The following is a 27,536-nucleotide window of genomic DNA, read 5'->3' as shown; positions in this document are numbered from 1 at the left end:
GACACAACCTGTGAGGAGCTATCTTGAAGCACAGCATTCAAGTGAACGGAGTGGGGCTGATCAAGGAAGGCTTCTTGGGAGGAGGTGAACAGTTCTCGGTACCAAAAAGATAAGCCTTTCTTTGCTTGCTACTCTGACGTGTTATCTGGCCAGCCACTATAGAATCCAAAACAATCCAGAGGAGCCTTTGCTGCTCCCTCTGCCTGGCTTTTTTTCTCCTAGTTCTTCTCAAGAGCCAGCTCTCAGAGGAGCCTTCTCAGAGCAACCAATCTAAACTTATTTCTCCTACATGCTCCTAAGATATTCTCTCACAGATCCTAGCTTTATACTTTTTTTTTTTTTATGATAGGCACACAGTGAGAGAGAGAGAGAGAGAGAGAGAGAGGCAGAGACACAGGCAGAGGGAGAAGCAGGCTCCATGCACCAGGAGCCCGACGTGGGATTCGATCCCGGTCTCCAGGATCGCGCCCTGGGCCAAAGGCAGGCGCCAAACCGCTGTGCCACCCAGGGATCCCCTAGCTTTATACTTTTAACATAAGTTAAATCTTCTCAGGATGCCTGGGTGGCACAGCGGTTAGGTGTCTGCCTTTGGCCAAACATGTGATCCTGGAGACCTGGGATTGAGTCCCACATCCAGCTCCCTGCATGGAGCCTGCTTCTCTCTCTGCCTATGTCTCTGCCTCTCTCTCTCTCTCTCTCTCTCTCTGTGTCTCTCATGAATAAATAAATACAATCTTAAAAACAAACAAACCAAAACTATCTTCTCATTTGTTAACTCACATCTTACCTTCTCTTCTTACTTGGATGTGAGCACCACGAAGAAGAGATCTTTTCTGTCTTGTTCACTGTGGTACAACCTGCACCCAGCGGAATGCCTGGGTTACTTAGCAGGTGCAACAATAATGTTTTAAATAAGTGGATGAATTAAGCTGCCAGGTCATCCTCCTGTCCCCAGACAGGGGAAATCAGCAATTTTATTTCTCCAGAGTAAATCCCTACTGGAAAGGTTTGTGTATGACTTATGACAAAAGCTGTAAGAAAAAGGCCCTGTACCAATTTACCTCACCTGTTCTGCTCCCACCATGCTAATTGGCTTGCACTTGAAGAGGTGGGTGATGAACTTGGGAATGAAGGAGCTGTGGATAAAAAAAGAAGGCAAATTAGGCTTATTCTCTCTCTTTAAAGATTTTATTTATTTATTTATCTATTTATCTATTTATCTATCTATCTATCTATCTATCTATCTATTTATTTATTTATTTATTTATAGAGATAGCATGTACAACGGGGAAAGGAGCAGAGGGATAGGGACAAGCCAACTCTATGCTGAGGGCAGAGCACAACATGGGACTCAATCTCAGGACCATGAGATCATTACCTGAGTTGAAATCAAGAGTCAGACACTTAACTGACTGAGTGAGCCACCCAGGCACCCAGGCTTATTCTCTCTTTGGTAAAGAACTGCAGAAACTTTTTTGAGGCTGCACTTCTTTCTATAAGAAAGCTGAGAAATGGAGGTAGACACTACTGTGGCCTCCCAGCATCCATTGTTTTCTTTCTTTGCAGCCAAAACTTTGGTTTTATTTAGGTATATGTGGTTTTTGGATGCTGGGGAAAAGTTGTTCTCTACTAAACTGCAGACGTAAATTCTAATTAGCCTCAGCCAGTCAGAACATGGCATTTCTTGTTGACTATTGTGGGTCCTGAGGTGGGGACATGATCTAAGCCAGCCAATCAGATTGAAGGAATGGACTTCACTGAGTGGCGGGGAAGACTTTCTCTCCTTCTTCAGGATATTCTTATGTTTGGATAGAGCATCTAGAGCTGACATTTTACCACCATACTAAGGATGAAGTCAGCCTCAAGGAGAGCAGGGTAGAGTAAGGAACGTGGGTCCTTAATGACATTGCTGAACCACTGAATCAACCAAAAGATGGTTGTGTCCTACCTGGGACCTTCTGGTTATACAAGATACAAACTTAATCTTATGTTTAAGTGAGTTTAAGTAAGGGCTTCTATTACTAACAGCTGAAAACACCCTAATAGATATGACAGTGAGATAGCTAGAGGATGTTAAACGCAAAGATAGAAACTAATTACTGAGGCAGTAACTGTCAGAACAAGGGGGAAAAAAATACATGATCTCTGAAAAATTTACTGAGGATAAAAGGCAAGCAAATTTGAAAAAGGGAGAATAATTTTATATTTTTACTTTTTTATTTTAAAAAGATTTTATTTATTCACTTGAAAGAGTGAGTATGAATGGAGGGGAGAAGCAGAAAGAGAAGCAGACTCCATACTAAGCAGGAAGCCCAACTTGGGGCTACATCCCAGGACCCTGGGATCATGACCCAAGCCAACAGCAGATACTTAACCAACTGAGCCACCCAGGCACTCCAGGAGAATAATTTTAATAGACCAGGAGGGCTTTTTAGAAAAAACTGCAGGGCCTGAATAGGGAAAGCTGAGTTGTACAGGTGCAGAATGGAAGGTGTGGGAGAGAAATGCCTATAATCAGGGCTAGGCCCAGAGTGGACTGACCAGGAGAGCATAGGGTCCATGAACAAGGAAGGAAGGATAATAAAACAGGATCTGGAAGTCAAGATAAAAAGGCTGGCTAGCACCCTCCTCTCCCACTCTTCAAAAGCTGCTCTCAGGGCCATGACTTCACTTTCTCCAATCCCTCTACACATTCGTGCCTGCTCAAATACTCAAAGAAGGACCAGACACCTCAGACACCTCACTGGAATAGCACTGGCACCTCAGCTCTAGTATATCCAGGACTCAGCCCCACCCTAGAATGCAGGCTCAGTGGACCCGATCTCGTCTATCCAGTCATCCAAGCCAGAAACCAGGAGTTTGCCGAGACTGCTCCCTTGGCCTTCCACCCCAACATCCAATCAGTTCTCAGCCCTTCCCCTGAACTCCCTTACCCCATCTCCTGATCAAGCCTACCACAGCTGCTTCAATTGTTTCCTAACTGGTCTTACTGTCTTCAGCCTCCTCTTTTCTAACTATCAGCTGCCAAAGGTATTTATTGCAGATGCAAATATGCTCAAGACCTTCCCTGATTTAAAATTCTTGTAATGGCTGCAGACAAGGCCTTCCTTGATTGTCTTATTTTCCATCCTTAGCCTTAGCATGCTAAGCTGTGGCACCCTATGCTTGATTCTGCCAGCTACGTAACACCTCTATGCCTTTGCTTACACTGCTCCCTGTGTGCAGAATGCCCTTCATTATGGCCTTGTGGATCAGTAGACACACATCTCTTGCACCCCGCTCAAGGACCTCTCTCCTTATGAAGCCTTTCCTCAGTCACCTCTACTATACTCTACATAGAGTCGACCTCCAGCCTAGCATGTAACTTCTTTTCTGTACCTATTTGCTTGTGTGTTTATTTCCCTTTACCTGATTTTAAGGCAAATGAGAACAGGGACCATATCTAGTAAGCCAAAGCATTTAATTCTGTGTCTGGAACATAGCAGGTGTTCAAATGGCTGCATGTTGAATAAAGAATAAAGAGTAACAAACTAAAATGGTAGCAGTTGCCACTTTTTGAATGTCAGCTTGGTACCAGCACTTTACCAGGAAGTTTATACGTGACTTTTCATTTTTATCTTCAAAACCACTATTAAGAGATTTGTCTTATTATCCCCATTACTGAATGGAAGAGAATCAGCTTAGTAGATGAGGGAGGCTGCTTATGGTTCAAATAGCAGGGTTTGTTTTAAAATATTTATTTATTCATTTGAGACGTGGAGAGGGGCAGAGGGAGCCAGAGAGAGAGAATCTCAAGTGGACTCCCCACTGAGTGCAGAGTCCAACTAGACTCCCATAACTTTGAGATCATGACCTGACTGCAACCAAGAGTCAGACACTCAATCAACTGAGCCACCCAGGCATCCCTCAAATAGTAGTTGTTTTTTTAAGATTTTATTTATTTATTTTTTTATCTATTTATTTATTGAGAGGGGGGAGAGAGAGAGAGAGAGAGAGAGAGAGAGAGGCAGAGACACAAGCAGGCTCCATGCAGGGAGCCCAATGTGGGACTCGATCCTGGGACTCCAGGATCACGCCCTGGGCCGAAGGCAGGCGCTAAACTGCTGAGCCACGTGGGCTGCCCTCAAATAGTAGTTTTAATCAAGGGTGATCTTGATGTCAAAATAGGAAATACTGTTGTGCTTCAGAGACCAGATGGAGGCAAAAGGAAACATCCATGGCTTTGCATTGGTGAGATAAGAAAGGAAGTTAAAGGGAAAGAAACATAAAACTCCAGAGATCAGATCTAGGGGGATGCTTGCTGATCAAGGAGAACAGGGACCATGTAGAAGGGATTCTTCAGGGCTCTAAACCAGAGCCAGGCCAAACAGGTAATGTGAGATTGAATTCATGACTAATTGCAATAGTACATGGAGTTTATAACCTAAGTCACTTCTATCTCAAGTAGGCTTTGGTTGTACCCTTAAACTGGCTCTATGGGCTAGTCTGCAAGAGCGGGGTGAGGAAAATATAGGGACCAGAAACATGTCACAGGCTGGGGGTAGACGGGAGGAGAGAATTCCCGGCAATATGATGGGTAACTGATAGGTAACTGCCCAGGGCTTCTCCAGCCTGTGGGATGGTAGCAACTATTACTCTTGCTGGGGATGGATCTTCCCACAGCACTACCTCTGAGGTTTCTACTCTTGGCTGGGATTTTACAAGGATGAGAGGGTACCATGGATTAAATCAGAAAACCACTTTTTCTATCAGAGGTAAACTTTTCCAGATGTGAGAGATGGGCATCCTATTCCTAGCTCACCCAATATGAGCATAGTAAAAAAATTAAAGGGCTCTGAGAGAATGTGAGGCTGATGCTGGGGCTAGCTAAGCAAATGGACCCTTTACTCACTTTAATATGAGCTCAGTTGGACCTTTGTGCAACCACACTGGAGATTTCTGGCCACAATAAAATTTTACAAAGATACTGTTTTTACCAAAGGTATGGGAGTGTCACAACGTGATTTATCAGCAATGCTTTTAACACACACTGTTAACACACACTGATGAGCACTCAGAGAGTGAAGGGAATGTCAATTCCTGGTTCATCTGCCATATTGCAAACATTAATGCCTCCCTAGAGAGTCCACTTGATCCTTTCTTGACAAACTGGAAACTGAAGCTTATGCCACAAACCCCTCCATAATTGTTGTTCCTTAGGGATTTATTTGTGAGGGAGAGAGAAAGCCTTAATTGAATACAAAACAGGAAAGATTTGGAGAAGACAGAAGCCTGGAGCCCTAAATCCCCCCTTGGGACTTGGATGAGGACAACCTAAATACAGTAGCTTGGAATAGGCTGACCTTCCTGAAGCCCTTCCTTGAGACATGTGCCAAAATGCTTGTTTGCTTGCTGGTCAGAGGAGGCATTGGCCTTCTACATTGCCTGGTCTCAGAGGAAACAGGGCTACAGCCAGATGCTGACTGGCAAAGGACCAAACCATTTCCCCACTTCCAAACTTCAGACCAGTAATGGCCACACATGAGGACATGGCAGGAAGACACGCAGCACAAGTGTTCACTTCATTGCCTTTGGCAATGGAACCCTCTCACTTGCTCTTCCCTGTTTCTAGTACCTTCCCTGGACTCAAGGATATCCAGAAGCAGATAAATTCTGGCAGCCTCAGTAATAAGTACTATGGGGAAGGAGGAAGAGAATGCTTAAAAGAAATAGAACTGAGGGTTCCTACCCTAAAAAAGCTTATCATCTAGTTGAAGAGACAAAATATATACATGAAATCACTAAACAATAATTTTAATTATCTAAACCTGTGGGGAAGCAGGGACACTGTTATGTCCACATAGTTTCCCCAATTCATTTCTGAGTTTGTCTTCATGTGGTTGACTGTATTGCTTTTACTGTTGTCTGTGACTTTAAGTAGTGAATTTAGTTTTATTCTTCTTCTTTGGGGTACAAGAAAATTAGATGGCTATAGGATCAGAATAAGCCCCAGCTAGATGGTGGGACATCTGGATTGGGAACATGCTGGTGGTAAGTATGGCATTCAAAATAACCCAGTGAGGGAATCCCTGGATGGCTCTTTAGCGCCTGCCTTCAGCCCAGGGCGTGGTCCTGGAGACCCGGGATTGAGTCCCACTTTGGGCTCCCTGCATGGAGCCTGCTTCTCCCTCTGCCTATGTCTCTGCCTCTCTCTGTGTGTGTCTCTCATGAATGAATAAATAAAATCTTAAAAAAAAATAATCCAGTGATGAGAATGTTCTAGGGGTACCCGGTGGCTCAGCTTGTCAAAGGTCCAACTCTTGATCTCAGGGTCTTGAGTTCAAAGCCCAGCATGGAGCCTACTAAAAAAAGAAAAAAAAGAAAAAAAAGAAAAAAAAGAAAAAAAAGAATAATGAATGTTCTAGGACTTACTTTGCAAACTTAATGCAGAATTGAGTGAAGTATTTCCGTGTGGAAGCTAGGTTGTCACGGATGATAGGGACATTCTGCTTAATGTGAAGAATGACAGAGGTGACATAAGGGCTCTGGTCACCAACGTGTTCCACATTCTGCCACTGCATCTGAAAATAGGAGACAGGGAGGACAAGCCTTTAGATCTTTCACAGGAGGACAGTCTGACCCATTTCCGGGGAAGAGGCAGGTGGGGTGGCAATGAAGCTAGAGCTTGCTATCACAGCTGCCATTTTATCTTGGGTAGTGTGTCTTACCCAGTCTGTCGTGGCTAGGCATGGATAAAAACAAGTAAGCCCATCTTATCCTGGCCAGTGAGGTGTGACTTCAGTACTTTCTCTAATCTGTCCCCCTCATGCTTGAAATAGCCTTCCCTTCCCATCTAAGTGGCCATCCTATAGAGGAACTCTCACCAGGCAAGTGAACTGGACTGTCCTGAAGCTGTTCCATCAGAGAGGGGCCATGGGAGGACACGAGAGGGGCATTCACTTGTGAGCAGGTTGGTAGCTTGGGAGATTGGAGGTGGTTGGGCTAAATGAAATGAAACCTGGATGAGAGTTACTTAGGTCTTTCTCTCAAGTAAATTGTAAGGAGGGGAGGATTTTGAAAAAAGGGAACTAGACATCAGTGTGAGACTTGCTTCAAAACAATCCAGAGTTTGGAAGAGTAGATGAGAGAAGATTAGTGAAGCTGGGTGATGGGTCCATGAAGTTATTATACTGTTTTCTCTGCTTTTGCACAAAATTGAAATTTTCCATAATAAAGGATTCAAACCTTGCTCCTAAAACCTTTGAGATTCTATTGGGGTTTCAATCAAGGAAAAGGAAAGAAGATCTCGGAATTGAATTCTAAGGGGTGCAGATCAGAGGGCATGAGGAACAGGGCAGGGACTATGGGTGGCAGGCATGGGGCAGACCAGCACCATTAAGAGGACCTGAGTGGTCCTTAACCAGGCCATGAACAAATGAGAGACCTGCTTGCCTCAAGCTCTGACCATCTGCGAATTAGGAGAAGGGCTCTAGGAAATGTCTATGGCAAATCAGGGAAAGAAGCAATGCTGCAGGGCCTCTCCCGCCTTGGATACACACAGAAGAGAGGCAGTGTGGGCTCCCAGCCTGCCCCAAAGCTGCCAGCAAACGGGCACTTTAATGCTGAAAAGAGCAGGAATGTGCTGGAAGACATCTGCTGAGTCAGCCTCTCAGAATGGAGCGCTGGGTTGTCTGTTAAAAAGATCCCAAGCCAAACACAAACCATATAATATGTTCATAGAAGGAGGGCAGTAGTTCTGAGGCCTTGATGTCTCTGGCAAGAAAACACTATTTTTTATGGAGCTCTTGGGGAAAGGAAAAATTCAGTACTGAAGGAACTTGTTTAAAAGAATCATATCATACATGGATGACTCCCCAGCTCCTGGGAAGCTTGAGTGACTCTATGTTTTGCCCTAATGTTTCTTCAAATCAGCAGTAATACTTTTGAAAGCTGTAGGTATGTGTAAGCATATAAAAAAGCAGGAAGGGACTTCCATCTTCATTTTAGAGATAAGAAAACCAATGTCCAGAGATATTAAGTCTTATGCAAGGTTTCATAGCAAAGTACCACATAGAAAAAGTCTCGAAGTTTTTTTATTTTTTAAGATTTTATTTATTTATTCATGAGAGAGAGAGAGAGAGAGAGAGAGAGAGAGAGAGAGAGAGAGAAAGAGAGGCAGAGACACAGGCAGCGGGAGAAGCAGGCTCCACACAGGGAGCCTGATGTGGGACTCGATCCTGGGTCTCCAGGATTAGGCCCTGGGCTGAAGGCGGCGCGAAACTGCTGAGCCACCCAGGCTGCCCAGTCTCTAAGTTTTTACTGGGGGAAATCAGAAACAAACAATGGAGAAACAGTAGAAAATTCTGTATGAATTGACTTTATATTCTAATGCTTCAGTTATATGTAATGTTCTCATTATCTTTTTATCTTATTCAAAAGGCTTCTTTTTCTATCTGATTTTTAGACATTCGACCCATTCAAACAGTGAGCATCCTGGGTGATCTTAAATGAGCTCACAGGGTGAGGCCAAAGTTGATAGATGCTGTTAATGTCTGTACTTCATCTTCTTTTCCCCAGCTCCATAGCAACACCTGGCACAGAATGCCCTGGGTAGACACAGTCATCTGGGAAGGGAGCTTGATGCCCCTTCCTCCAACTGCCATAAGGCTCTTCCACAGTAATGACTATTGTTTCCCTATTGGCAGCATATTATATTTCAACATCTCAAAAAAATTAATAAATAATTATCTAACAGAAGACAACCATAAAGGGAGGTGGTGATATGCCTTGTCATTGGTTACAAATCAACTCTGAGGCAAGATGGAGCTTGCGTCGCTGGACTTCCAAGTTCCTGCTGATGAGCCAACCCCTCTTAATCACCACTGGCCACATCAGTACATACCCACATTTGGAATATATGTGAAAAGATATGATGTGCTTTAATACATTAGCACATCCAGTGGTCAAGTGTATTAGTATTAGCAAAAGTAAAGTGGATTTGTGATTTTAAATTTAAATCAGCTTAAATGACGTAAGAAAACAATGTAAAGTACTGGAGAACAATGAAAATTGATACTGGTTTCACTATTTAAAAAAAGGAAATTCTGCAAAATGTAATTAGTAGTGATTCTGAGCAGTCACTGCCTCAAGTGGGCTGATGCTTGCCATCACCTATCCTAGATGACTTAAGGTCTGAGCTGTAACCTGAATGACTCAAGACACTGACATTAGGACCCACCATATTCAGGTCCCTTTGCCCAGCACTTTGCATCCATTGTCTCATTTACTATTCATACATGAGCTCATTTGGTTCTCACAGCAATCTTATAGATGAGGAACGTAAAAAAGCTCAACAAGGTTAGGTAATTTGCCCAAAGGCAAGGTAACTTGTTTGGTAAATGAGAGAGTGGAGACAAACCAATTCTGTCTAAAGCCTAAGCACTGTAACATCAGGCTGTTTCCTTAGGTGGTTGTTTAAAAAAAAAAAGAGAGAGAGAACAAAAACATTTACTGGGCCTTATGCAAGGTAAGCCGTGTTTCTCAGGGAGAAGCTAATGAAACACATAGTGATCAAAGTTCTCTTTCAAAAAAGGCAACAAGGGCGGGGGGGTGGGGGTGAATGGGTGACGGGCACTGAGGGGGACACTTGACGGGATGAGTACTGGGTGTTATTCTGTATGTTGGTAAATTGAACACCAATAAAAATTAATTTAATAAAAAAACAACAAAAACAAAACAAAAACAAAAAAGGCAACAAAAGGTAGCTTGCACTAAAGAAACAAATATCCTGAAAAGCCATCAGTAGGAATAAAATAAAAATTCCAACTTTTCCAGGTTGGATCTGACATTTAAAATTTACCCCTCCATACTTAAAAGTTTTTCCTTTTGTGCTTTTTATTTAGGTAGGGTTGCATACTACTGCTACTATATACACAAGAAAAACAGTTTACAAAAGCTGTAACTAAGATATAGGATTCACTGAAACTGCACACAAGGAAATGATCACACTTAGCTATATAGAGAGACTGGGGTCAGGGGCACAACCATGATTTCTGCCACCTGAGGACAGCATGTGTGATTGATATTAATACTTTACAGGGAAGCCTGGGGAGATAATCACTTCCTAGAGAGAGCCCGCTGTAGCAGAGAATTTTGACCAATCCACCAATCAGAGAACAGGTTTCTACAATGAGCTTACTTTGAAACTTGTTTTTATCTGTTGCTATATGAAGCTTGGAGAGAGGCCTCCTGAGAAACTACTGTTCCTCAAAATCAAATTCCCACCTATTCAATTTAAAAAATATTTTATTTATTTATTTGAGATACAGAGTGAATGAGAGAGAGAAGGCATTAACAGGAGGAGGGACAGAGGAAGAATGAGAAGCAGACTCTCTGCCAAGTGGGGAGCCTGATGCAGGGCTTGATCCCAGGATCCTGGGATTACAACCCAAGCCAAAGGCAGATGCCTTGGGACACCAGGTTGCTCAGTGGTTGAGTGTCTGTCTTCAGCTCAGGTTGTGATCCTGGTGTCCTGGAATCGAGTCCCACATGGGTCTCCCTGAGAGGAGCCTGCTTCTCCCTCTATGTCTTTGCTTCTCTCTCTGTCTCGCATGAATAAATAAATAAAATCTTAAAACAAAAACAAAAAAAGGCAGATGCCTCACAAATGAGCACCCAGGTACCCCTCACCTATTCATTTTGATCACGGAGCCAGAGAGATATAGAACACAGACTGAGACTTGTGGATTCTGGGAATATTTTGGGCAATCAGAGTCCAGTGTTGTGATTTAGGCTGCTGGGCCACTGGGCCCAAAAAATGGCCTTTGCCCAAGCAACACACATGCACTCTAACGCTTGTCTGGGCTACTTTTACTCCTATAACAGGCGTTTGCTATATTTATAGGTATCTCGTGTGTGTATAGCACTGGACCAAGCACTGTGTAAGAAATAAAAAGGGAGAAGGAACATTTTTTGAGCATCTACTATGTACCAAGCATCATGTAGCTGACATTTTCACATGAACTTACTGCCTACAATAATACAGTAAAGAAGGTAACATTACTCCTGCTCTATAGATAAAACAGACTTGAGGATAATAAGTGATTTGTCTAAGTTAGCAGGGCTGAGATTTAGAAATTGGTATGTTGGGATGCCTGGGTGGCTCAGTGGTTGGGCGCCTGCCTTTGGCTCAGGTCGTGATCCCAGGATCCAGGATCAAGTCCCACATCAGGCTCCCTGCGTGGAGCCTGCTTCTCCCTCTGCCTGTGTCTCTGCCTCTCTCAGTCTGTGTCTCTATGAATACATAAATAAATCTTAAAAAAAAAAAGAAATTGGTATGTCTAACTCCAAAGTCCACCATGTTCTTTCCGTTTTACCATGTTGCTTTTCAAAAATGTTACCATCTTACAAGAACTTGAAATCAGCTTCCAGAATTGAAGTAAGCAAAATCTATGTATGAGGCTGTAGTATGCAGTCATATGGTAGTGGTGATGGCAGTGAAGAGGACAAAGATCCATGTTCCTTGACTACAAGGGGAAAATCAAGAAGATCCAGAATAGACAGTGGAATAAGAATGGCTTTAAGAAGATAAATATGTATATTTTTCCTACTCACTGCTACACCAATGGGAAGGTGAATTTATACAACCTTTTCTTTTTTTAAGATTTATTTATTTATTTTAAGAAAGAGGGTGAGCTGAGGGGCAGAGAGGAAGTAGATTCGCTGCTGAACGGGGAGCCCCATGCAGGGCTCAATCTCCCAAAAGGAAGATCATGGCCTGAGCTGAAACCAAGAGTCAGATGCTTAACTGACTGAGCCACCCAAGTGCCTTTATACCCTTTCTTAAAAGCAACTTGATGGCGATCCCTGGGTGGCTCAGTGGTTTAGCGCCTGCCTTCTGTTCAGGGTGTGATCCTGGTGTCCCAGGATCGAATCCCAAATCGGGCTCCCTGCATGGAGCCTGCTTCTCTCTCTGCCTATGTCTCTGCCTCTCTCTGTGTGTGTCTCTCATGAATAAGTAAATAAAATATTTAAAATAAAATAAAAACAAAAATAGAATTTTTTTAAAAAGAAAATTTAAATCACTCATAATCCAATTAATAGATTTATTTCAGTCTTTTTATGCATGTATTTTTAAAATATAAGTTCATACTTTATGTACTTATAATTTTTTTCTCATTTAGTAGGTTTTAATAGTTTTCTATGACATTTAATTCAGAGCTACAGTAATTTTAGTGATTGCATATATTCCATAGTACAGAGTATTTGTTTTTTTTTTTTTTAATTTTTTTTTTTATTATTTATTTACGATAGTGAGAGAGAGAGAGAGAGAGAGAGAGAGAGAGAGAGAGACAGAGACACAGGCTCCATGCACTGGGAGCCCGACGTGGGATTCGATCCTGGGTCTCCAGGATCGCGCCCTGAGCCAAAGGCAGGCGCCAAACCACTGCGCCACCCAGGGATCCCAGTACAGAGTATTTGTTAAAACCATAACAACAGTTAACATTTACCATGGAATGAATACCTGATAAGCACTATGTTAAGAGTACTCCATATGTCATCTTTCAGTAACTGTCCAGATTATAGATATTAACATCCCAATTTTATAACCAAGAAAACCGAGGATCAGAGAGGTTAGGTAACTTAGCCAAGTCACACACTTAGCAGGTTGAACAGATAGTGTTAGAACTCTGGACTAGCAGACTCCAGATTTCATTTTAAGTATTCTAATGTACTTCTTCCCTTAAAATATATGTAATCAACTCACTTTTGATAATTATTTTCATTTAAAAATGGTCTGGTAAAGGACAACCTCATGTGTGTATGTGTGTGTGGGGGTGTATATGGTGCATGTGTGTATTTTCTAAACATTCATAATTATTAACATCTAATTAATTTCCTTGAATTGTAGAGATCAAATGCTATGTAAAATGCTAAGATTTTTGGCAGAAATTTTCAAATTGTTTTCACCCAGGCACCTCCCAAAATCTGTATTTTTAAAAATGAAGGGGATTTGCTTTGGACATAATGAAAAAGAAATCTCTTTTATAAAAAAAGAAAGATGTGCTTTGATTGTAAGTGGTAATGAATGTGAGATTTCTTAACCATGGAGTTTTGTGGGCCCCCTGAAATAGATCTACATTTTAATGACTGAGGAAAATGAGAACAGATTTGAAGACTGTTCTAGCTATTTCAAATGTCTTTGGGGGATAGGAATGCAGCCTCCTAAATTAGTACATGTTCACAATCTTGAAACCTAATAGAAATTACATGCCAGACTGTAAGAAAATTTAATTTGTTTAGTTTTTTTTTTCTTTCTTTTCCCCTAAAACTACCATTAATGGGCAAAAAACTAAGTGTGTTTGATTTTGGTTTTTTTTTTTTTTTATTTATTTATGATAGTCACAGAGAGAGAGAGGCAGAGACATAGGCAGAGGGAGAAGCAGGCTCCATGCACCGGGAGCCCGATGTGGGATTCGATCCTGGGTCTCCAGGATCGCGCCCTGGGCCAAAGGCAGGCGCCAAACCGCTGCGCCACCCAGGGATCCCGTGTGTTTGATTTTGGACAGAGAGATTCTTTTGACCCAGTGATGTGAATACCCCTAGAATAAAGGATGTAGTGAGGAGGGTATCATGGGACCAATGGTCTCTTTTTAAGGAAGGCATAGGATTTTTAAAAAATCCTACTTATAAAGCCTAATTACAATGGGTGGTTCCTAAGAATTTTTTTTTTTTTTTTTTTTTTTTTTTTTAAAGGATTTTCTTTTTTTTTTTTTTTTTTTTTTTTTAATTTATTTATTTATGATAGTCACACACAGAGAGAGAGAGGCAGAGACACAGGCAGAGGGAGAAGCAGGCTCCATGCACCGGGAGCCCGATATGGGATTCGATCCCGGGTCTCCAGGATCGCGCCCTGAGCCAAAGGCAGGCGCCAAACCGCTGCGCCACTCAGGGATCCCGGTTCCTAAGAATTTATAGAATTCACATTTAAAAGACAGAACTTGGGATGCCCGGGTGGCTCAGTGGTTGAGTGTCTGCCTTTGGCTCAGGGTGTGATCCCGGAGCTCCGGGATCGAGTCCCACATCGGGTTCCCTGTGTGGAGCCTGCTTCTCCCTCTGCCTGTGTCTCTGCCTCTCTCTCTCTGTCTCTCATGAATAAATAAATAAAATCTTAAAGAAAAAAAAAAAAGACAGAACTCTTCATATTTCCACTAAAGCATTCCAAACAACTGCTTTTTCAAGAATCAGGACTTGGTTTTATTTCTGGCTTCAGTGTTATAAGGCTATATATGGCTTTGGGCATATAATTAAAAAGAAAACAAACACACCTGAATGACTTTTCAGGGAGAAATATGCAAAGCAGACTGGAATATCTGGGTTGGTTGTTCAGCCTTTTTTCTCCCCTATAGGAAAGTCATGGTATCAGATAAAGAAAAGCTGAAAGCTGAAGACAAATATCAAACAGGATGCTTGTGAATGCTTGAAGAGCTCATAATTAACCAAGCATGAATATTTACATGAACTCAGCAATACTGGGCACACAATGATTTAGGGACCCACCCACCACTTTTAGGCAAGTTACTTAAGCTAATTTTGCCTCATTTCCACATCTGCCAAAAGGACTTACTCTTACTTGGTATGTATGGTGTAGTATGTTCCTGCATAAACAGACCTGAATTTGAATCCTGGCTCTCCCACATGCTATCTAAGAGATTTGGGATAAGTGACTTAACTTCTCTGAGTTTCAGTTCCCTTATCTGTGAAAGGCAGAAGGAAATAAATTCAAGTACCTTATAAATTTATGATCAGAGTTGAATAAGATACTGCATTTGGGTGCTGATTCCTGGTTAAGTGCTCCATAAATAATAACTTACTGTCATATCATAGAGCTCATCTAAGAAAATAATGCAGTATAGGGGGGGAAAGTGGTCTGAAAGGTAATTCTGACATAACTTATCCACATTACTGTAATCTCTTTAAGATTTTATTTATTTATTCATGAAAGATATATATATATATATATATATATATATATATATATATATATATAGAGAGAGAGAGAGAGAGAGAGAGAGAGAGAGAGAGGGGGCACAGACACAGGCAGAGGGAGAAGCAGGCTCCATGCAGGAAGCCTGCTGTGGGACTCAATCCTGGGACTCCAGGATTATATCCTGAGCCAAAGGCAGATGCTTAACTGCTGAGCCACCCAGGTGTCCCTCTTTTTTGTTGTTTTAAAGATTTTATTTATTCATGTGAGATACAAAGAGAGAGGCAGAGACATAGGCAGAGGGAGAAGCAGGCTCCCTGTGGGGAGCCCAAAGCAGGACTCGATCCCAGGACCCCAGGACCATGCCCTGAGCCAAAGGCAGACAGACACTCAACTGCTGAGCCACTCAGGCGTCCCACATTACTGTAATCTCAAAATTATAGTTTCAGAGAGACCATTAAACTCTTACCATCTTTTACTTCCTCCATAAGGGCCTGGCTTATTTAAGGCTGTTCCTGTGTATTTTCTATCAAACTTTGCCACTCTGTGTTTTCCTCCCTTCTTCCAGCAGCAGGTCTCTTGCCTACACTTTGGGAGCTAACAGCTAGATGTGGGTATTTCCTATTTCTGACGTTCCTTCTATCAGCTCCAGGATGTTACTTGTTAAAGTAAGAAGCCTTGTTATTGAGTACTATCAAGGAACATCATATCTTCAACAGCACTGGTACATACCCAAAGATTTCAGAGTCTATGATCCTGCCATTTCCTATAAACATACTCTATGTCTACCAGCTCCATCCAGCTAAATCTGTTCAGTGGGGTCATCTATATCTCACTTTGTCACCATTCTCTCATCAAATGGGGTCTACAAACTTTAGTTCTTTCTTCTTCCTGCTCTCTTTACCTTCAAAATCATTCAGTGAATATTATGAATATTCAGTGAATATTAAGCTATGCTATGGATATCCAAAAGTGAGTAAGACACAGCCCTCAAACTGTTTAAAGCTTAATAGAAGAGACAGATATAGAAAGAATTGTATAACAAAAAGATAATCTAGGTACTGTGGTGTCTTTTAGGGAGAAGGATATTGTGGATGAGACAAAAAATGGGGACACTGCAAGAAATCAATTTATTATTATTATTATCATTGAGGGAGGTGGGTGGGAGGAACAGAGGGAGAGGGAGAGAGAGAATCTTAAGCAGGCTCTACATCCAGCATGGTGCTTGATCTCATAACCCTGAGATCATGACCTGAGCCAAAATCAAGAGTTGGATGCTTAACCGACTGAGCCACCCAGGCACACTTGCAAGAGATCAAAATAGCCAAAACAATCTTGAAAAAGAACAAACTTGGGAAGATTCATACATCCTGATTTTAAAGCTTGCTATAAAGCTACAATAATCAAAACAGTGTGGTACTGCATAAAGACAACAGAATATAACTGAAAGTCCAGAAATAAACTTATATATCAATGGTCAACAGATTTTTGGCAAGAGTGTCAAGACTGTCCATTGGGTAAAGAATAATCTTTTCAACAAATGGTACTGGGATAACTGTATATCTACATGCAAAGGAATGAAGTTGAATCCTTACCTTACACCACGTACAAAAATTAACTTGAAATGGATTGAAGGTCCAAATGTAAGAGTTAAAACTATAAAAAGCTTAGAAGAAAATACAGGTGTAAGTCTGTAATTCTGGATTAGGCAATGGTTTCTTAGATATCACACTAAAAGCACAGCACCAGAAGAAAAAATATAAAAACTGGACTTCAACTAAACTAAAACTTTAGTGTTTCAAAGGACATAATTATGAAAGTGAAAAGACAGGGCAGCCTGGGTGGCTCAGTGGTTTAGCGTCTGCCTTCATCCCAGGGTGTGATCCTGGAGACCCGGGATTGAGTCCCATGTCAGGTTCCCTGCATGAAGCCTGCTTCTCCCTCTGCCTGTGTCTCTGCCGGTCTCTCTCTCTCTCTGTCTGTCTCTCATGCATAAATAAATAAAATCTTAAAAAAAAAAGTGAAAAGACAACCCACAAAAAGGGAGAAAATATTTGCAAATCATATATCTGATAAGGGGTCTAGTATTCAGACTATAAAAGGACTTTTACAACTCAACAAAAGGATAACCCAATTTAAAAATGGGCAAAGAATTTCAATTGATATTTCTTCAAAGAAGATACACAAATGGCCAATAAGCACATGAAAAGATGCTAATGTCTGAGTCATCAAAGAAACAAATACAAACTAAAACCATAGTAAGGTAGAATGCCTATAAAAAAAAGGCATTGGTAAAGGTATGGAAAAATTGGAACCCTTGTACATTGCTAGTGGCAATGTAAAATGGTGTAGGTACTCATGGAAAACAGTTTAGCAATTCCTCAAAATGTTAAGCATAGAGCTACCCACACAATATAGCAGTTCCACTCCTAGGCATATATGTGAGAATTAAAAACATATTCATACAAAAACTCGTACATGAATATCCATAGCATTATTCATAATAGTTAAAAAGTGGACATAACCCAAATGTCATCAACTGATGAACAAATAAACAAAATGTGGTATATTCACACAATAGAATATTATTCAGCCAGAAAAAGGGAGGAAGTACTGATACAAGATATTGCAAGGATGAACACTGAAAACATTAAGCAAAGTGAAGAAAGCCAGTCACAAATGGCCACATATTGTATGATTCCATTTATGTGAACTGTCCAGAATAGGCAAATCCATAAAGAAAGTAGATTAGTGATTGTTAGGGAAAGGAGAAGTGAGTGCTAATGAGTAGGAGGTTTCATTTTTTGGTGTGATGAAGATGTTCTGGAACTACGGGTAGTGGCTGCATAGTCTTGGGAACGTACTAAAACCCACCGAATTATATGCTTTAAAAGGGTGAATTTTGTGGTATGTGAATCATACCTTAATATTTAAAAAGGGGACAGATATGAGCTATATCTTAAAAGGTGTGCTCATTGGGCAGACAATAGTGGGAAGAGAATTCCAGGCAGAAAGAACAGAAAGAGAAAAGGGATGGAACACGCCCCCCCCCCCCCCCAGTAACGCATCCAGGGAAGTAGAAGTGGCTCAAAGATGGAACACCTGGGTGGCTCAGCGGTTGAGCGTCTGCCTTCGGCCCAGGGCATGATCCTGGGGTCCCAGGATCGAGTCACACATTGGGCTTCCTGCATGCAGCCCGCTTCTCCCTCTGCCTGTGTCTCTGCCTCTCTCTCTCTTTGTGTGTGACTCTCATGAATAAATAAATAAAATCTTAAAAAAAAAAAGAAATGGCTCAGAGGCTAGAATATAGGTATATGTGCAGGAGTGGCATATATAATGGGACAGATAATGAAAGTGGGACAGATAATGAAAGCCCTGCATGCTTCCCAAGGATGGGGTCATGGGGTGCCTTCAAGTGAGAATAGGGCCTCTTCCTAGGAGAATGACAAAACTGAATTGCTTAGCTCAACTCATTTTGTCAGAGAAGCCTCCTATCTTCAACTCAGAATCATCTAACAATTCCACTCCAAGTGGGCAGGCCCAACACTCATTTTCTCACTATTTATAAAATCCACTTATTTACAGAATCAATCATTCAAAGTTTTCTCCCTACAGATTATAAACTCCTCCAGGGCAGCCCATTTCCTGTTTTTAATCTTGACTATGTGAGCGCAAGTACCGAGTACTCTGGGAAAGAGACTCGCAATTTTGGCAAAGTTCTGAGCTTTCCTAACTTTATAAATCTTTGCTCAGATTGTCACCCTGTTTGGAACACCCTTCTGATCACAAATTTGTTCAAAACTTCACCATCCGTCATGGTCTATTTCAAATGCCACTTCTTAAAAAGGCTTCTTTGCTTCCTCACCTGGCATGAAGAGATACGAACCCTCCTCTTTTAAAGAGGGCATATTTTGTACTTTCCCCCATAATTTATATTGCTGTTTTGAGCATTCCTCTCATCTCACACATCTCTTACCCTACACTATGTGGAATCTAAGCACCCTGGGGTAAGGTCCATGGTCTTTCCCGACTTTGCAACTCCCAGTACCATGCTGGGTAGAGTCCGAATTGAACTGTCCAACCAAAGGCAAAAATGATGGAACCAGAGACAAAAATAAGCATTATCACAAAACCAAAGTTTTAAAAAAACCTTAAAAGAAACTATACAAAACAGGATGCAGGCACAAATAACAGAGTATATGTTGAATCAATTTGTGACCACTTGGCTTGTTTATATCTGGTCATTTTCATCACATGGATTTCATTTCACTAAAACTCCAAAGACTCAGACAAAGAGTAATAGTCTCCCAGCTGCTGCGTTCCCTAGTCTGTGGTTTTCCTATGATATAAACAAAAGATTCTGGAGGTATGGTCTCTGTTAATATTTGCTGGTGTGAGTCTGGAGGAGAAATGGGTGGAGGCGGGGGGAGTGTGAGGGAAATCCACTAATGAACTGACAGTTCATAAAAGCAACACCTGGAGTGTTAAACCCCCTACAACTGTTATTTCACTGGGAAAAAAATCCACTCTTCCTTTGGTAAATGTAAAAATTCTTTCACCAGCTGCATTCCAATCTAAAGTGTGTGGCAGTTCAGGAGAGATGGCAGCTGGAACAGATCACATGCAGGATATAGTGAATGCTCACCAGCAGTGAAGGGATAATCAGAGCCCACAGAATGAATCTTCAGAGCCTGTTCCTTTAAGAAAAAGGGTTAGCCTCAATTTGCCTGCATATGTTCTACTCATAAACACCAAGAATCCTGGAAATACAGGTGGAAGGATCAGCCTTTTGAATAGACACTGTGACATCAGCTATTCAGGACTCCCCACTTAGCTTCATAAAACTCTGCAGCTTAAGTTTTGGTTTGTATCCTATTTTCGTTAAATATTTACAATCTACTACGAAACCAAATTCAGACCAAATGTGTGCTTACACAACCTTGTGACATGGCCACTCCTCCTGATAAGAGGGAAAGAGCACCAACACTAGTTGTCCTCAGGCCACTCTCTTCGTGCTCTGTCCTTGTAACAGTGGGAGGCAGAGAGGCACATTGCACATACCTAGGAGTTAACTTGGGCGCAGAGAGGTTATGTGCTCAACACCCACAAAGGAATGAGGAGAGTTAGGTTTGACTCCAAAGCCAGTGATTTTTCCACTGTACTGTGCTACTGGCCAGTATGCTCCAAAGAAGTTCTTTCTCCAGAGTTTGTAAGAATGCTACAAGAGTCTGATAACTTGAGAACAAGCACTGGCAAACATCTACTATAAAGGGCCAGACAGTAAATATTTAAGGCTTTTTGAGCCATATGGTCTCATTACTTAATTTCTTGTTAATTAGTTAATTCTGCCATTGTAACACAAAAGTACCCTTAGAAAGCATATACATTGAATAAGCATGGCTGTGTTCCCATAAAACCTTATGTACAAAAACAGGCAAAGGGTAAGACTTGGACTACAAGCTGTAGTTTGCTGAGCCCTGCTCTAGAAATTCTAGAGTGGACAGCTTCATATCATTTAGATTAAAAATCAATAAAGAGGGCAATCCAGGTGGCTCCGTGGTTTAGCGCCACCTTCAGCCCAGGGCATGATCCTAGAGACCCAGGATCAGGTCCCGTGTTGGGCTCCCTGTGTGGAGCCTGCTTCTTCCTCTGCCTGTGTCTCTGCCTCTCTCTGTGTGTGTCTCTCATGAATAAATAAATTAAATCTTTAAAAAATAATAAAATAAAAAAATCAATAAAGAACTGCGTATTTCCAACTTAACTAATCAAGAAACAAGAGTCTTCTATATCCTATATGGTCCAGGTACTTTGAGAATTTACATTCTTTTAGGAAGAAAAGATACGGGCACATAAAAGCCAAATAGTAACACAAGGCAGCACGTACTCCAGGAGGGGACTGAGGACCCAGGGTTGACTGATGTGCCACCACATTAGAAAACCAAGGTCCACAACCTGATTAAATAATACTGTACTGATACAGGAGCTCAGAACGAGTCATGAGTTACTGCTGTAAGCAGCAACAAAAACACTCATTCTAGTGTGACTACATTAAGGTTTTTAGCACGTGTCAGATGTTGAACAAAGACATGTCCTATTGACTTACCAAACACACCTACTCCCTGTCTCATCCCCAGAGGACAAGCAGTTCACCTAAGGGACAAGATATATGATCTGCTCTTAGCTGACACTTGAAGCAGTGAAGAGCCTGAAGATGCTCCAGGCAAGGGCTGACAGAAACCACTTCGGGTCACTCTTTTTTTTTTTTTTAAATTATTTATTTATGATAGTCACAGAGAGAGAGAGAGAGAGAGAGAGAGAGAGAGAGAGAGAGAGAGAGGCAGAGACACAGGCAGAGGGAGAAGCAGGCTCCATGCACCGGGAGCCCGACGTGGGATTCGATCCCGCGTCTCCAGGATCGTGCCCTGGGCCAAAGGCAGGCGCCAAACCGCTGCACCACCCAGGGATCCCTCGGGTCACTCTTGGAGGTCTAAGAAGTGGCACTTTCCAAACCTTACCTTGCTCATGGCAGTAAGGGCAGGATCGCAGGCAGCATCCAGATCTTGAACCAATAACTGGATGCTGCTCGAGATGACACTGCAAATCAAACAAATTACTGGTCATAACTTTAAAGAAGTAACTTTTTGAATGACTAACACAGCCCCTGCCAAATCTTTTAGGCACCTGGATCAAAATTAGATTCATCATTTCATCAGAAAAACTCAAGTTTGATTTCAAAAGGGAATGAATGGCAATGATAAGTATTTTGGCTCTTTGTTCTTGCTGCATGTCCTGTCTTATTTGGATGTATCTTCACTGAGTCAGGTCAAGGAATTCCATGGCTAGTCTCCCCCAGAATCCCTCTTCACTTCTTACTCCAAAAGCACCTGTTTGTTCAAAATGTTTAAATCAGAACTTGAAAAAAAAAATTGAGGAAAGGAGAAGAAATGACCTAAGAAGAAAATCTTGATTCTTCCTCGTTATGACCTACCCCAATCTCATTTGCTGACCACAACCAAAAACTGCAAGGCAACACTAGTGAAGGAACTATTTTGAGAAGCCTTTACAGTTTGAACTTTTTGGACAGACACTCTCCACTCCAACTACCCTCTCCCACCTGGCTAAAATCAAGCTGCTCACATTTTCATTCTAAGACACTGAGGGTGGGGTTGGCCCTCTGTGGATACGGGGTAGCGGTGGGGCAGACAGAAGGCCTTGGATTTGACCTTCCTACAGGGATGGTCAAGGAAGGATTTCTTCTCTTTTGTTGTTCTAGAAAGAGCAACAATAAAGGCCCTGTAAGCTAAAATGACTGCATCTGAGCAGGCCAAATGGGAGGCAGCTGCACTAGCTTCTGATGCTGCTTCTTACTGGCTACTGGAGAGTAATTCTGATTTGACAGGAGGCCCTGGAAACCTCTTAGGTTCCTTAGTAGCCTCAAGCCAACAGGCTGAGACACTCTGCTTTTTGAGGGGTAAAGGGCAGGCCTTAAGCAAATATGTGCAAGGTACATACGTGCTAAATGTATCCATTTCTCCAGTCAGATTGATTCGTTCAATCAGACTTACATCAACTTTTTCCTTGAGTTTTTCTTCTAGCTATTAAAAAAAGGAGAGAAAAACATGCTTAACAATTATCCAAAGGAGTATCATAATAAGAATACTTAACATCTCCTGAGTTTGATGATTCAGGTTCAATTTCAAGTACTTTTCACGTAATGACTCATTTAATTCTCACAGCCCTATGAGGAAGATTCTATTATTATCTTCATTTTACAGAAGAGAAAATGGTGGGGGGGCGCCTGGGTGGCTCAGTCGGTTAAGCATCTGTTTTTGGCTCAGGTCATGATCCCAGGGTCCTGGGATTGAGCCCTGCACCGGGCTCCCTGCTCAGCGGGGTGTCTGCTTTCTCCCTCTCCCTCTGGCCCTCCCTGCTGTTCATGCTTGCTCTATCTCTCAAATAAATAAAATGAAAAAGAAGGAGTAGAAGAAGGAAGAGGATGAGGAAGAGGAGAAGAAAAAATGGAGGTGTGATCTCCCTAAAACAGTATATGGTAGGCTGAGGAGTCAAACTTCCTCCAAAGCCTCTGCCCTGCAGCACTGGGCTAGTTGTACTTGTTTCTTATGACACACTGATCATTTCATTAATTCTAAAAAGACCCCAGTTTTCAGGATCCTCCCTGCTCTATGAACTGCAGGCTCACTCACCAGCACTGGAAACCTATGGTGGTTAAGTGGCAGTAAAAGCAGTTCAAGTATTCACCAAGTGCTGCTATAGGCCACCCACTATGTGAGGGTGTTGAGGATACCGATGTAAACAAAAGAAACAACGTCTGCCTTCATCAGCCTACAGCCAGGGAGAGAAACACTGGCTATGCTCCCAGCTGCCTCAAAGAGTTACTACAAACGTGGTGGCACAAAACAAATTTATTCTCTCACAGTTACAGAGGCCAGAAGTCCAAAATCAAGGTGTTGGCATGGTTGGTTCCTTTGGAAGTTCTGAGGGAAAACTATTCTATGCCTCTCTTCTACCTTCTGGTTGCTGGCAATCCTTGGTGTTCCTTGGTTGGTAGACACATTACTCCAATCAGGTCCAATCTCTGCCTCTATCATGTGGTCTTCTTCCCTGTGTCTGTTAGCTCTCCCTTTCCTTTCTTCTTTTTTTTTAGAGTTAAGAGATTTATTTATTTATTTATAGAGACAGACAGAGAGAGAGAGGCGCAGAGACACAGGCAGAGGGAGAAGCAGGCTCCACTCAGGGAGCCTGACGTGGGACTCGATCCAGAGTCTCCAGGATCACGCCCCGGGCTGCAAGCGGCGCTAAACCGCTGCGCCACCAGGGCTGCCCTCCCTTTCCTTTCTAAGGATGCCAGCCAGTCATTGGATTTACGGTTCACCCTAAATGCAAGATAATCTTTTCTTGAGATCCTAACTTAATTACAGCTTCAAAGACCCTCTTTCTGAAGTCACATTTACAGGTTACTGGGAGTTAGAACTTGGACACATCCTTTTGTACAAATAAGCCCATTATGGCTCCCAAATCCTTTTGAAATGACTGTTACAGTCTTTGATATTTTTCTTGCTTCTTGTATGACATGATGCTCCAGACTCATCTTGTAGATTTCCTGTCCCAGACCAGGAATTACTAATTTCTCCAGGAAGCTCTGGTTTCTTTTAGGGAAAAATGGTATTTAGAGTTCACAATATAGGTGCTAAGAATGTACTGACTTTCATAATCTGTAAAAATAATCTCCACAAAATAACAAAAAAATTGACTACATCTATCATGAGTCATCAAAATGGTCTTTGATCTACTAGTACTTCCAGAATTTTTAAGAATCTGTTCTAGAAAAATAATGCAAAACATATTAGATGTTCTTTGTAGGATTACTTCGAGAAGCAAAAACCCGAGACAGCATAAACAATTATGAAGGATACTATGAAATAATTTATGGTATTATCACTTTATGAAATATAACTATAACAACATTGGCAATAAAGATATAACAGGGGAAATGCTAGTGCTGTGATGTTAATAAAAACAACAAAGGGATACAGGAATGAATTAAGATTATAGCATACAACAATGGAATATTACTCAGCCATCAGAAATGACAAATACCCACCATTTGCTTCAACGTGGATGGAACTGGAGGGTATTATGCTGAGTGAAGTAAGTCAATCGGAGAAGGACAAACAGTGTATGTTCTCATTCATTTGGGGAATATGAATAATAGTGAAGGGGAATATAAGGGAAGGGAGAAGAAATGTGTGGGAGATATCAGAAAGGGAGACAGAACATAAAGACTTCTAACTCTGGGAAATGAACTAGGGGTGGTGGAAGGGGAAGAGGGTGGGGGGTGGGGGTGAATGGGTGACGGGCACGGAGGGGACACTTGACGGGATGAGCACTGGGTGTTATTCTGTATGTTGGTAAATTGAACACCAATAAAAATTAATTTATTAAAAAAAAGATTATAGCATACAAAACTACGTGTAAAAGGACTGAAAGAAAATACTTTAAAATTGCTAATATGATTATTTGATGGTGATAGGATTAAGAGTCATCATTTTTATTTTTCCCCCCTTTGGTACCATGGTTATTTTACTTTAATTTTTAATTTTTTAAGATTTTATTTATTTATTTATTTGAGAGACAGCAAGAGTGAGAGAGCAGAAGCAGAGGGCCCAACAATGTGGGGCTTGATCCCAGTATCCTGGGATCATGACCTGAGCTGAAGGCAGATGCTTAACTGACTGAGCCACCCAGGTATCCCTATTTTTAATTTTTTAAACTATTTATTTACTTAATGTATTTAATTAATAATTTTAATATAAATTTAATTAATTTATAATTTATCTTTAATTTTACTTTTAAAATACCATATTACATATGTGTATGTCTTTCTGTTTGGTATACATGCAAAACAGTTAAATAGTGTTTCTTCATCACAGAAGTCTGGGACCCCTGCCTTGGAGGTCCTTGTAGATATTGCTGTCCTGCCCTGGGAGTTTTTGGGGCTAAAAGGATTGCTGTCTCTGGTTCCAAGGCTAAACATTTACAGATCACTCCCTGTGTGACTCAATGTGACCATGTCCCCAAACAGAGCCTGCTATTGCCTCTGTCTGGCATAACCTCAACTGTGAAGTTTAGGGGGAACACTTCTTATTTTGGCTTCTTGTATTCTTGCTCTGGCTCACAGGCACTCCAAGCTGTACTGTCTGAACTATAATTTATGACTACCTTCCTATGATCCAGACATGTGTAAATAATAAACCCAAAAAGGGGGGCAGAGCACAACCTTCTCCAATTATTTTCCTTCTCTTGGCCTTAGGAATTCCAGACCAATGTGAAAAGGAACTTCTAATCCCATGTCTAAGGCTGAATGGAAAATTCTTCTGGGTCTTCCTTCTGCTGATGGGGAGCTCCAGGAGAGGCATCACCCTTTCCTGCTTCACAGTTCCTGAACGTCAGCATCCAAAGAATGGTTGTTTGTTTAGGCAGACTGAGAATGCTATGTACATTTTAGGAGACACATAAAAGCCCAGAGGATTTTGCTTAGCCTACTAACACTTCTGAGATGGAATCACTGGCTGTGACTCATCACCACCAAAGGCTGGGTCCTAGCATCATTTTCACTGCTTTTCTCATATGGGAGACAGTGCTACTGACCTACTTTCAAGAGGACATGCCCTCTGAGTAGCTTAAACAACTCTGGGGAGATCAGCCAGACTTTCTTGCCCAGTCCCCTTTTAACAAGGCTCTTCTGTGAGATGGCTGCCTGGACCATCTTCTGAATGGACAGCAATTTTCCTCTAGGACCAACTGGTCTGCCCCAGGTGGTATGTGGCTTGTTAGGGCCCATAATTTTACCTACTGAGTCAAGAGGCCCAGATGGTTCAGGAAAAGGAGGCAGTGGGCAGCTCACCTGCTGGGTGGTAGCCAGACAGTACTCGGCTGTGCTTAGGATGCCACAGATGAGGCAGAGCTCCTCTAGAGTGAACTTGGCTACTTCTGAGCCTTCCTTTTCTTTGAGGAGGCTGCTGATGGTCAGCCCTCCACTGCTGCTTGTGGTTCTGAGGAAAAGGAACAGGAACTAGTTAGGCTGGGACTTCTCATTTGCTTCCTGAACAGGTAACCGGACATCTTAAGACAAAGAAAAGGGGGAAGGAAAGGCTGGATATGGCCCAAACAAATTCATGTACAATGAGCCTCTTTCCTACTGACCTTACCTTGACTATCATCTGTTTAAATTCTCTGACCATCAGGAGTGGGAAGAAAAATTCCAACTGTGAGCCTGTAATCAGTCATATTAACTATGATGACTCTGGTACTCAGAGAAAGGCTGCTGAGTGGCCTCTCTGCTTAGCTTACAATCTCCTGATCTGGAGAGCTCATTCAGGATCATCTGTGGTACAAGAGGTTGTTCCACAACTGTTTCAGTTAAGAACACTGCACAGGAATTTGTACATTGTGCTGTAGAGGGTACCAAAGTGAATGTCAGACATGGTTCCTGCCCAAAGGCCACCTTCCTACTGATCTAATAATTTGCTCACAAAACGTAAAAATACAGTTATAAAACCTATTTCAACTGTGAGATTTTATATATATTTTTAAAAGAAGACAGAGTTCAACTACATTTACCTTAAAAATAAAAATATTTTAAAAATAGTGCTAAAACTGCCCAATCTTACTGGTAATCAAAGATTTGAAAATCTCTTCATTTCCAGCACTTACAAGGGTGTGAGGATGCTGACACTCTCTTGCACTATGGGTCAGGTGCATTAAGTTGTACAGCCTTCCTGGAGGTATATTTCAGGAGCTTAAAAAAATGTTCACATTATTTGATCCAGTGGTTCTACTCCTTTTCAAGGATGCTTTTCTGAGTGTTATTTAAAATACTAAACTGGTGGGGGGAGGCACCTACTCAGGTCATTATCTCAGGGTCCTGGGATTGAGCTCCACACTGGGTTCCCTGCTCAGCAGGGGAGTCTGTTTCTCCCTCTCCCTCTGCCCATGCTTGTGTGCTCTCTCTCACTCACTCACTCACTCAAATAAATAAAATCTTGGAAAA

At 41.8% G+C, this 27,536-nt stretch overlaps 1 protein-coding gene across 1 annotated transcript in view; it reads right to left on the bottom strand.

Annotated features, from left to right (window-relative positions):
- VPS53 (VPS53 subunit of GARP complex) overlaps window positions 1-27,536 on the bottom strand; it is a 142,860-nt gene that overhangs the window by 20,439 nt on the left and 94,885 nt on the right. Inside the window, exons 15-19 of the mRNA XM_055322439.1 lie at window positions 26,391-26,538; window positions 22,478-22,560; window positions 21,481-21,559; window positions 6,412-6,560; window positions 1,067-1,136 (exon numbers count right to left, since the gene is read on the bottom strand). Coding sequence (XP_055178414.1) covers window positions 1,067-1,136; window positions 6,412-6,560; window positions 21,481-21,559; window positions 22,478-22,560; window positions 26,391-26,538 — 529 coding nt within the window. The remainder of the gene's footprint in view (window positions 1-1,066; window positions 1,137-6,411; window positions 6,561-21,480; window positions 21,560-22,477; window positions 22,561-26,390; window positions 26,539-27,536) is intronic.

The sequence above is a fragment of the Nyctereutes procyonoides genome, unplaced genomic scaffold (assembly GCF_905146905.1).
Source record: "Nyctereutes procyonoides isolate TBG_1078 unplaced genomic scaffold, NYPRO_anot_genome, whole genome shotgun sequence".
NCBI classification, from domain to species: domain Eukaryota; kingdom Metazoa; phylum Chordata; class Mammalia; order Carnivora; family Canidae; genus Nyctereutes; species Nyctereutes procyonoides.
The sequence above is the reverse complement of the archived record's forward strand: the minus strand, read 5'-3'. Positions and strand labels throughout refer to the sequence as shown.